The sequence below is a fragment of the Physeter macrocephalus genome, chromosome 11 (genome assembly GCF_002837175.3).
Source record: "Physeter macrocephalus isolate SW-GA chromosome 11, ASM283717v5, whole genome shotgun sequence".
NCBI classification, from domain to species: Eukaryota; Metazoa; Chordata; class Mammalia; order Artiodactyla; family Physeteridae; genus Physeter; species Physeter macrocephalus.
Window position 1 is genome coordinate 57,812,932 of NC_041224.1, and position 12,027 is coordinate 57,824,958.

Genomic DNA, 12,027 nt, shown 5'->3' on the forward strand with positions numbered 1-12,027 from the left:
GATCTCAACTGGATCACTGCAGTTCCTTTATTAGAGACATAATCTTAACTATATGGGAATCATATTGTTGGCAAACCAACAGTTTATCAGCTGGATCCCTTAAAAATCTTATTCTCACTCTCTCTTGGCTGAAGGAAAGAATCCCAATACTCTTTTCAATTAGCCAGATTTGTAACTATCCATATTGCTCCTGGCTCTCAGCATTTAAGGTATCTGTGCTCATATCATACTTGTTTATATTTTCTGGATTTATTTTTAGGTTGTTTCTAAGAATATCAGTATTTTCCAATGCTTTATTATTTTAATCAAACCAACAGACAGATGTTCAGCAGACATATTATTAGAGTCCTATTCTATCTGACTGTCACTTTCAAACTATCTTTGGGTCACACCTTTTGGTAAAGGGTTATTCTAGTCATCAAAAATAATAGGCATTCAATAAACATTTGAATTTAATTAAGTTGTGCTCCATTTGACGGTTAATGATCAGCGAATAAATCACAATGCTGTCTCAGTACAATTCACATCAGGCAAAAAAAATGCAGTCTATATTAGTTCAGTTAGATAGTTGTCCCTACTAAACAAAAAAAAGAAAAGTTTTTTTTTAATTTCAGCAAAATCTAGTTAGGAATTGTGATAATATAAGAAGGTGCTTGGCTGAAAAGTAGGTCTGCCCAATGGGGGAAAAGATGATTTAGGTAATTTGGACAAAATCACAAGAAGCATATTGACTACAGTGAAATCATATGACACATGTATTTAACTTACTCTATGATTTAAGTTATTTTTAAAAAGGAATAATTTAAATAGTACAGAACAAATGATGTTTGTCATTCCATTTATGAAAATATGCCCCAGGGTAAACTTGAGATAACTCTCCTGTTCTTTCAGTTAAGTCTCTGTTCTTGCATATCTCTCACTGCATAGGCAGCTCTCTATAATAAGGACTATGAGCAAGCAGGCTAGAATAGTTAGTTGTGTGCAGCTCATCAGCTATATGGCCCTAGGCAAACTACTTAAAATTTCTGTGCTTCCATTTTCTTATATGTAAAATGGTAGTGAAAATAATAGTTTCTGTCTCATAGGTTTGGGGAAGATTAATGAGTGTATACATGTAAAACACTTAAAACAGTGCCTGGCAGATAGTTTTCTATGTGCTTTGGAAGAATTTACTATTAGTATTACCATTTTCTTGTGTTTAAGTATTTGTATAACATAGCCCTTATATGCAAGCCAACTATTTCATTTCGTGCTTAACTTCAGAAAAACTTTATGTTCCAATAATGGAGGAAAAAAGCATCAATCTTAACATGTTAAAAAGACATATGTTGGTCTCTAATATGTCATTTCCAAAGGACCATCCAAGAATATTTTAATTATATATAACTTTGGCCTAATGCCCTAACTTTAAAAACTAATGCCCCACATAGGAGAAGACTAAACTATACATGAAAGTAAATTCTATATAAGCTCTCAAAATATTAATTTCCAAGTCAATCAATATATGTAATTACAAATTATTTTGCCTAAGTTCTTAAATACTGTTATTTGTTAACATTTATATTAAATCACTACATACATTTTTAAAAAATCACTACATATATTATATGATATTTTTTCAAAATACTCACTATAGACTTTTCTTTAACAATTCATAGTAGCTTCATCATCCACCTGCCCAAATTTATGAATATATATTGATAGCATATTTTATTACATTTAATAAATCTCATTCCAGAGTTGGTAAACTTGTTATGTTCTCATAGCTCATCCTGAATATATAGTACACTTCAAATAGTAGATGTATAATACTGTTTGGTTCAAAGGCAAATGTAAAATCATCAAACTTTTAAGTGAAAAATGTTCATACTGGCTTATCTATTGTTTTTTGTCTTTTGTGACAACATGAATCTTTTTATGATAACTTTGGAACCTTCTCCTTCTGTATGGCAGCTATATCCACCTCCAAAGAATGGGTTCAAGACATCAGAATGGCCACTATCTTTGGTGTATCAGGTCCTTCCACACACTCCATCAGACCATCTGATGCTTACAGGGGAAGTTAGGGCTCGCAACAGTGAGTTGGTGCTTATGTATAATTAGCAAGTCTACACTAAGTTTCATAAACACCAAAAAATAAACAGTGTGGTTTCTGGCAAAGAGTAGCTGGAAGATAATCTGCCTCCCCTAAAATCTGTCACTTACAGGCAGACCAACTCTAATTGTATGGTTTTTTTTTAAAAAAGGATATAACATCCAAGCTACAGATTTTTAAAAATACAACTTCTGTTAATATGTAGATCTAGAGGAAAACTGCATATAGTACTTTTTATTTCTCTACATTATGCTTTAAGAAATATCACAACAGAAAAGATAAAAGCAAATATCTAAAATAACCCAACATCTACAAACTACACAAATTAGCTATGAAACTGTTCCAAAGTTATATATACCATGTATAACAAACAGGCTTAGATAATATACAATATCTTTCTTAGTAATACACAAGCAAATACATGTCTACCATTACTACTGCTGACAAACTTCACTGAGGTAAATCTCAAAAGGAAGAATGATTACAGAGGAGGACCTGAAGAGAGGTCACTTACTTGTAAATCTGTACTCATCCTCCCGTCTTCTTATTTCTAACTCTAAGAAAGAGGATGAAAATGGCAACGTGAAAATATTATATATTTGTTTAATTTAGGGGAACAAACAAGGAGTATTCCACTTCTTGCCCTCTTCCAAATATATTGAAAGAAAATGTTCATTAACGTCTTTTCAGCTTTTCACATTATCAAAGAATTTATATGCTACCTCCTTTCTATATTAAAAAAACCCCAAAGATGCTTAAGGATGGCTGTCCAGTTGCTAATATTCACATTTGTCAAATACAAAGCTGCTATCTATTTTAAGAAAAGAGTAGTAATAATTTAGGTCTTTAATAAGAGTTTAAATCCCTTACTATAAAAATCATGTTAACGATTTGCTTTTCCAGCACCTAGAAGAGCTTAACTCTTAATTTGTTGACTGAAGGAATCAGAAAAAATCATTTTGCACCATGACTAAACAACACGATTTGGACCTTATAAAAATGAAGGTTCCAAGTCTTTCAATAGTTACTATGATTTATACTTTCTAAAAAAGTAACTGATCCTACTACATGACTATTTTGCAGTAAGCTCAACCAGTGAACAAGTGTCTTCATTAAGCCAATCAGTTATATATTTAGTAGCTACTGAAAGTAATTTAATACTAAAAGTATTTAGCAGAACTCCCTAAAATTGTAAAATGATGACTAAAAGAATGTAAAATGATACACTGTAGGACGAATCAGAAATTATAGCACCCTGGCCAAAAAAAAAAAACCACACACACACAAAAAAACCCTTAAAATATTTACACTGTACTCTATTCATAGTTTTTTAAATAAAATCATTCTATTAATATCATACACAATATTGTCCACAGTAAGTTGACATTACACAGTATACTGGTACATTAGAATCTACCATTAATAGGAATTATACTTTGAATCACTTACAAATTTGCCCTGAACCTTGCACTCTGTAGCTGGGGACTAAAAGGAAAGAGTGCTGAAAATGTTCTGTAAGCTTTATCATCTCCATATATCTCTGACTTAGGCAAATGAAATTCTGTATCCTGAACCCAAAAGAGAAGAACTCAAGAGTCACACAGAGAGCACTGCAATGATCCAGTCATGGGGAACTAGTTGTGGTCAAGTCTACAATTCAAAAATGATGTCTCAATCTGTATACCAGAACCCATGTACATATAACTGAAAACAAAAGTTTTAAGAAATAATACTTAAGTTGTTAACGTACTCTGGTATTTTCTACTCACACTTATTAACTCTTTTTAAAATGCTGTTGGCAATGTACTGAAATGATTTCATGAACCACTAACGGGAAGTGATCTGTATTTTGAAAAATGCTGTAGTGTACTAAAAGTATTTAAAGACAAAAGCAAAGAGCTCCAAATAAGGATTACCTCTAAGGCACAGTAATCTCTATTTTGGTCAATTATCAAAACACTAACCTCTAGGAGTTAATGATGTCTGCTTCTCAACTTCTGCTTGCTGTCTCACATTAGCTGGGATATTATTATATATTCTCTTATAATGATTGTATACAGCAACTGAAAGCACCTTCTTAGCAAATGACTGGCCAACAACGTACTTGTCGAGGTAGTTATAAATCTGAAAAATGATTAGATATGAACAATTTACTATGAGCTATCACAAAATATGCACATTAAGTTACATACTGAGCACACTTTTTTTTTTTTTTTTTGGCTGCACTGTGCAGCACGCAGAACTTCCCCTACCAGGGAAGGAACCTGTGCCCCCTGCAGTGGAAGCATGGAGTCTTAACCACTGGACCACCGGGAAAGTCCTATACTGAGCCCATTTACTTACAGTTTTAAATTTGAACAAAGATTCTCATCCAAAACAAAATGCCATGACTTCCCTGGTGGCGCAATGGTTAAGAATCTGCCTACCAATGCAGGGGACATGGGTTCAATGCCTGGTCCGGTAAGATCCCACATGCCGCGGAGCAACTAAGCCTGTGCAGCACAACTACTGAAGCCTGCGTGCCCTAGAGCCTGCATTCTGCAACTACTGAGCCCGCACGCTGCAACTACTGAAGCCCGTGCGCCTAGAGCTCATGCTCCACAACAAGAAAAGCCACCACAAATGAGAAGCCCACGCACTGCAGTGAAGAGTAGCCCCCGCTCGCCACAACTAGAGAAAGCCCACGTGCAGCAATGAAGACCCAACACAGCCATAAATAAATAAATAAATAAAAGAATGAATGAATGAATGTTTGCTCCCTTTAGGTTTAAAAACAAAACAAAACAAAATGCAAAGGGCATGACACATTATGTAGCAATGATTCAGAGGCCCCAAACTTTAAAGGAACAAAACACAATTCTTTTGTTCTCTAGCTTAACAAAGTATCCCTGTACTCTTCTAGTGCTATGCCAGTTTCTACTCTATAAACAATGTCACTGATCCTAATTTTTGAAAGTTAATATTAAAGTCAATTAGAATACCTACACTTGCCACCATGGGTCTAAAGCTATCATCATTAATGTAAATCATTTTTAAAAATCCTTTTTACACCTCTCTCAATAATATAATATTCTTCACAAAGACAACATATTATAACCTTTTCAAAATAGGCATTATATAATCAAAGATCATTATACCACCAGTATCAATGTGTTTTAATGCTCATAAACATTTAGCTTCTTCTTAGATATTAACTTTAAAGCTATGCTTTTACCTAAATGGCAATCTAAAAGCCTTATTCTTGGTAGAAACTAAAGCTCTAGATGAAACTTGGATACTGCCAACAGCTTAGCACCTGGGATAAATTATTTCAGCTTTTAGAAACAGAAATTAACTGTTAATATTCACTAACTCCTGAAAATAGTTATTTTCTAGAACTTCATTCTCTAGAACTTTGACTCAGATGTCTGAAGTCTACACAAATTAGTGGGGAACATAAAGCTTAACAGCTATATTTTCCATTACTTCATTTAATTTTACATGACAAATTCTACAGTCGTTGACCATATGTATTTTATTACAGTTTTTAAAAATCATCATTCCTCACAAATTATACCCATGATTTATTAAACCTGCCATAGCACATTTGCAGAGACAAATACACTGGTACCTAAACAGCAGAAGAAAGCTAAACTGAAGCAGAGGGTGACAAATAATGTAGGTGTGCAAACATCTGAGATATGGCCAGAACAGAGGGCACACAGCCCAGAGCAGGGTTCCTCCTCAGAAAGTGTACACCAAGTACCCAATGAAGCTGGTGGTACACTCTGCTGTGTTTCACATGGCCAAATCACAATCCATCTGAGACTCCTAGGAAGAGCCCACACCACAAAAGTCACAGTGCTATAAAGGAGAGCCCTGGCACATTGGTCAGGAAAAAATTACTTGCTTCCATTGTTAGCCTGAGGCTGTCTGACCATAAAGTAGATTAACTTAAGGGGGAAAAACTGCAGGCTGGTGTTATTTAGGGGCCCAAACTGACAAAAATAAATCCCCAGCTGCTCTATTTTAAGGATATCATTTTAGATTAACTCAGCATTAACACTACTTTAATAATCATCAACTATATTTCATTGCTATGAATACAATAATCATGACATGGGAAAACAGCAATGGATTCCATACCTAAATTTCAAGTATCAAATATCAGTAACATTTAGCCAGATATAGTCCATATTAAGAACTTATAACACTTGTTTAGATACTAGTATTAAGATTCAATATAAACTGGAGGGAGGGGAGCAATGAAATGTTTTCAAGATAAAGTGCTTATAAGACTGAACTAAGACCTATATACCTTTTTGGGGGGAGGAGGCGGTTTCTGTTGGAATGCCAATTTTACAGCTTCTGCTGCTGATTCAGGTTCTTTAATTATGCTTTTCTTTGAGTCTGCTTCTGATAGCACAACAAAAAAATGATGACATTTTTCACACTTCACAAAGCGGGTGGATGCTGTAAAAGGACAGAGAAAAATAATTCAAATAGTTTTTAACCTTAAAGACTCATTGAAACCCATGTACTTGACAAAAATGCTTGTAGTTCACTCCACTAGCCACAACAAATAGCCTAGTTTATACCTAAAATAGATGATAAAGATGAGTTCAGTAAACTATACTTTGTTCACTTTAACTAGGTTCTTTCATTTTGTGATAGACTGCATCTAGAGAAAAAGACCAGTTGAAATTCTTTTGACTTCTCCATTCGCTAAAGTTTTTTTTTCTGGCCGCACCACACTGCTTGGAGGATCTTAGTTCCCCAAACAAGGATTGAACCCGGGGCCTCGGCAGTCAAAGCGGGGAGTCAGGGAATTCCCTGGTGGTGTAGTGGTTAAGAATCCGCCTGCCAATGTAGGGAACACGGGTTCGATCCCTGGTCCGGGAAGATTCCACATGCCGCGGAGCAATTAAGCCTGTGTGCCACAACTACTGTGCCTGCACTCTAGAGCCCACGTGCCACAACTACTGAAGGCCGCGCACCTACAGCCCTTGCTCCGCAACAAGAGAAGCCACCACGATGAGAAGCCTGCACACCGCAACGAAGAGTTGCCCCCACTCGCATGGTAGAGAATCCCATACAGACTATTAACAGATACAGAGTAAAAGATTCACAGGAATTAGTTACATGTTGGTAGGTCTAGGTAATACATTTTTGTGTTAACTTTGTGTAACCTAACTAGACAGGTAAAAAGAATTTTTAAAACCATGGGAATCTCTGTCCTTTGGGAATATTATAACTACCTATCCATACAGTACAAGAAAAACTGCGCTGACAAGCACACCTCAATCTTCACAAAATAATCTAAATTTTAAAAAAATAGACAATTCCTCATTTTAAAAATAAATTTAATTATTAATTCAGCCAATTTAATTCTTATGTGTCTGTTCTTGAACACAAGGCCAAACAAAAATACATTCTGGATAAATTCTAGCCTCAAATCTTAAACTAGATTAGGGGTCATTTGTGTATTCCATTTATCAATCACCTAGTAAGTGCTTCCCTAAAGAAAAAGATCAAGCTATTCCAAGTACCTTTGATTAACACAAGCCCAAACACATTATCACCATCTCCCATCAGTGGGAAAGACAGTGGCTTTATTTTAGGATAAGGCACCAGTAAACAGGGGAAGGATTAAAGGGCAGAGAAGCCTCTAATCTAGTTCAGGCTGTGTGACAGAAAAATCTGGCCTGAGAACACAAGAACAAAATATTTCTCTGAAGAAATTAGGTGAAAGGGAAAGAAACACTGACAAATAACATTCCTCTCTGCTTACTGTTTGAAGGGTTGCTTAAATTCTACCTGAATACTTGCAATACAGTTTTACACTGAAACATGTTCAACATATACCCAAGTTCAAGGATTCAATTTTATTTATCAAAATGCTATTTCAGAAAAACAAACAGATAAACAAGCATTGCAATGCATATTTTTTACTCCTAAAAACAAGGGGCAAAATCTGATTTTGTTAAATTATCAGGGGATAAATAAACATCCTTCCTTTAAATGATTACTACAGGTATCCTATATTCCTTTATAAACAGAATACTGATTCCAGTAAACATGCTTGTATAATATACCCACAACAGAAGAAAGACTACCTTAGTAAAACCTTTTTCAGGATATTTGTTTAAATGAAAGTTCTTCATGATTTTGAAAAAGTTTCAGGGTCAAACATAAAATCTCCAAACCACTGCAGGAAAGTTTATTCTTAACCTATGAGAAACGTAATTACAGTAAGCCTTCAAAAAGTATTATATACATAAAAATAAAAACTAAAGGCTCTACCCAAAAGCAAAACATGCACTATGACTCTGTTTAAATGAAGTACAAGAACAGGCAACACCAATCTCTAGTGATGGAGGTCAAGGTAGTAGTTGCCTTGGGGGAAGAGAGGTTAGTGACTAGGAAAGAACAAGAGGGAGCCTTCTGGGATGTGGGAATATTTGATATGTAAATCCATCAAACTGTACATTTAGAATCCATGCACTTTCTTTCCTTTTCTGTAAAAAAGTCATATCTCAATTTTCCCTTAAGTTAAAATAAAAAAGAAATAAAGACCAAAAAACAAAAAGAAAAAACAACTAAAAGCTCTACCTTAAATAAAAGGGATGCTATTCATGTTTGACAAGTTATTTTTTAAATGGTCAATAAAAAATTAAATAATATATATCATTATAATCAAGAATCTTAGATATTATTTCAATTTCTGATGATTTTCTATACATTCATAATGGTATCTATAAAACTGGCTTTTTTTTTTTTTTTTTTTTTTTGCGGTACGCAGGCCTCTCACTGTTGTGGCCTCTCCCGTTGCGGAGCACAGGCTCCGGACGCACAGGCCCAGTGGCCATGGCTCACGGGCCCAGCCGCTCTGCGGCATGTGGGATCTTCCCGGACCGGGGCACGAACCCGTGTCCCCTGCATCGGCAGGCGGACTGTCAACCACTGCACCACCAGGGAAGCCCTAAAAATGGCATTTTATTTCTACAGTCAGTCAAGCAAGAGTAATACCACTATAAGAAAACATAAAAATCTCTACAAATATACTTGTGAGATGAAATATGTACAGCAAGATCAATGAGCTAAGAACAGTTTCTACATTAAAAAAATGACAATGAAAGTTACAGGAAATTCAAATTTCAGTGTCCATATACAAAATTTTATTGGAACATAGCCATCCTCACTCTTTTACATTATCTATGGTTGCTTCTGCACTGTAACAGCAAAGGAGAAAAGTCACAACAGAGACCATATGGCCCATAAAGTCTAAAATATTTAATATTTGGTCTTTATAGTAAAAGTTTGCTGACTCCTGCTATACAGCATTTAAAAGGAAAGGACTACCCATAGAATGAGGAAAAATATTTGCACATCACGTATCTAGATAAGAGTCTAGTATTCAAAATACATAAAGACCTCTTATAGCTCAACAATAAAAAGATAACCCAACTTAAAAATGGACAAAAAAATTAGTCTTTTCTCCAAAGAAGATATACAAATGGTCAATAAGCACATGAAAAGATGCTTAACATCTTTAGTCATTAAGGAAATGTAGATCACAACCATGATGAGATACCACTTCCCATCCCTATGATGGCTATAATAAAAAAAGACATATATGTTGAAGAGGATGTGGAGAAATTAGAACCCTTACACATTGTTAGTGGGGTTGTAAAATGGTTGTAAAACTACTACCTCTGTAGCAGTTCCTTAAAAAGCTAAACAAAGTTAACATTTCACCCAGCAATTCCATTCCTAAGCATATACCCAAGAGAAGTAAAAACGTAAGTACAGACAAAAACCTGTAAACAAATGTTCACAGTAGCATTATTCATTCATAATGGCCAACAAGCAGAAACAACTCTCAAATGTCCATCAACTGATGAATGGATAAACAATGGAAATACTATTCAGCCATAAAAAGCAATGAAGTACTGATACATAATACAACACTGCTCAACTGTGAAAACATGCTAAGTAAAAAAAGCCAGATATAAAATGTCACATAATGTATAATTCTATTTATATGAAATATCCAGAATGGACATATCCATAGAGACTGCAAGTAGGTTAATGGTTGCCAATGCTGGGAGGCGAAGGGGTGGAAAGTGACTGCTAAGGGGTATGGGGTTTCTTTTGGGGGTGATATAAATATTCAGGAATTAAATACTGGTGATGACTGTACAACTTCATGAATATACTAAAAATTCCTGAAATGTATACTTTAAAAGGGTGAATTGTATGGTATGTGAATAATAATAGCTCAATAAAAAATTAAAATTTAAAAGAAAGGACTTGTATGTATTAACACACAAAGCTCTCAAAACACTGCTGAGTTGGGGAAAAAAGCAATTTGCAAAAACATGAACAATATGAAACCATTTATGCTTTTTAAAAGTTATGTGTTGGGGCTTCCCTGGTGGCGCAGTGGTTGAGAATCCGCCTGCCAATGCAGGGGACACGGGTTCGTGCCCCGGTCCGGGGATCCCACATGCCGCGGAGCGGCTGGGCCCGTGAGCCATGGCCGCTGAGCCTGCGCGTCCGGAGCCTGTGCTCCGCAACGGGAGAGGCCACAACAGTGACAGGCCCGCGTACGACAAAAAATAATAATAATAATAAAAAAATAAAAGTTATGTGTTCAATGAAGACATATTACAGAAATGTATCTTTAGCATTATCTATAATGCTCTACATTTTTTTTTTACAAAGGGAGATATACATATGTATTCCTCGGGTAATTAAAAATAATTTTAAATGACAAAAAAAGTAGACAATTACTTAAACAGGCCATTCACAAAGAATTACAAGTGACTAAAAAGCACATAAAAGAATAAAAACAAACAAAAAGCAAATAAAAAGATGTTTATGAACTAATAACTAATAAATGCAGATTCAAACAAAATGAATAACCCACGATCAAACAAAATTCTTTAGAACCAGGATGATCCAATTTTCAGTGAGTAGACACAGAAGATCCTCAGCATTCAAAAGGGATGCATTCTGGAGAGACTTTTATTATGGGCCAGCAAAACCAAGGAAGAGGGCCTCACTGTTGGGGCCTCTTACTTCTATGCAGTACAGCTCCAAAGGAAAGGGACAGTGTCATGCTCATCTGTGTATATCCCGGGCCTAGCAGTGTCTGACTCAACAGATGCTTTATAAGAATGTACTCTTCTTTTACTCTTTTCTTCCAGATTCTCTACTCCCACATCTCCCTCCCTAATTATAATTCCCAAAGGAAACAGCCTTGAGTTGATTAGATAACACTAAAGTATAGTGTTTTTTATCTAGATAATCTCTAGGGAAGGTGGGAATCTGTATGTTAACAATCACCTTCAGTGATTAATACAACCTGGAAAGTTATGAAAACATTGTATAAAAAGAAAAATTTAATCTCAAGAGGAGCTAGTTTATCCCTAAAGAATTCCAGTTGGTACAAAGGACAGGCACTTCTGAATAGGAAAGGAATTTCTGAATAAGATATCTTCACTGCTCTATAACCTTGGATGAATTACTTAAACTTAATTTTAGCTACTTCATTTATAAAAATGAGGATATTCCCTGTTTTGACAAAAATAAGATTGTGAGAATAAAATTATACATACTGACATTTATTAAATATTAGTTTCTTTCCTTTTCTATTCTAGGAAATTATTTTTAGAGTAGAATTATAGGTCTATAAAGGTTGAAATCTTTCTTTGGGGAAAGACAATAGAAATTTTCTTGATTAAAACATATGTAATATGACACTGCCAGTATGAATTGAGCAATCCTCAGACTTTTTGGAATTTTATTATATGACACCAAATGTGTTAATAGTAAATGTTATTTAGAAGTTATATCATTCAATTCTACCACTTTCATTTTATGTTGCAATCCAAATTAATTTTCATTTATACTGATTCTTCTCTTTGATCTCTTACTAGGCAAAGTCA

The 12,027-nt window shown here is 34.9% G+C and overlaps 1 protein-coding gene across 2 annotated transcripts in view; it reads right to left on the reverse strand.

Moving 5' to 3' along the window:
- CLPX (caseinolytic mitochondrial matrix peptidase chaperone subunit X) overlaps window positions 1-12,027 on the reverse strand; it is a 36,845-nt gene that overhangs the window by 14,363 nt on the left and 10,455 nt on the right. The window contains exons 4-6 of one of the 2 annotated variants that reach the window (XM_007105139.4): window positions 6,393-6,547; window positions 4,060-4,219; window positions 2,610-2,651 (exon numbers count right to left, since the gene is read on the reverse strand). In XM_007105139.4, coding sequence (XP_007105201.1) covers window positions 2,610-2,651; window positions 4,060-4,219; window positions 6,393-6,547 — 357 coding nt within the window. The remainder of the gene's footprint in view (window positions 1-2,609; window positions 2,652-4,059; window positions 4,220-6,392; window positions 6,548-12,027) is intronic. The other variant, XM_028495282.2, reaches the window with a different exon arrangement.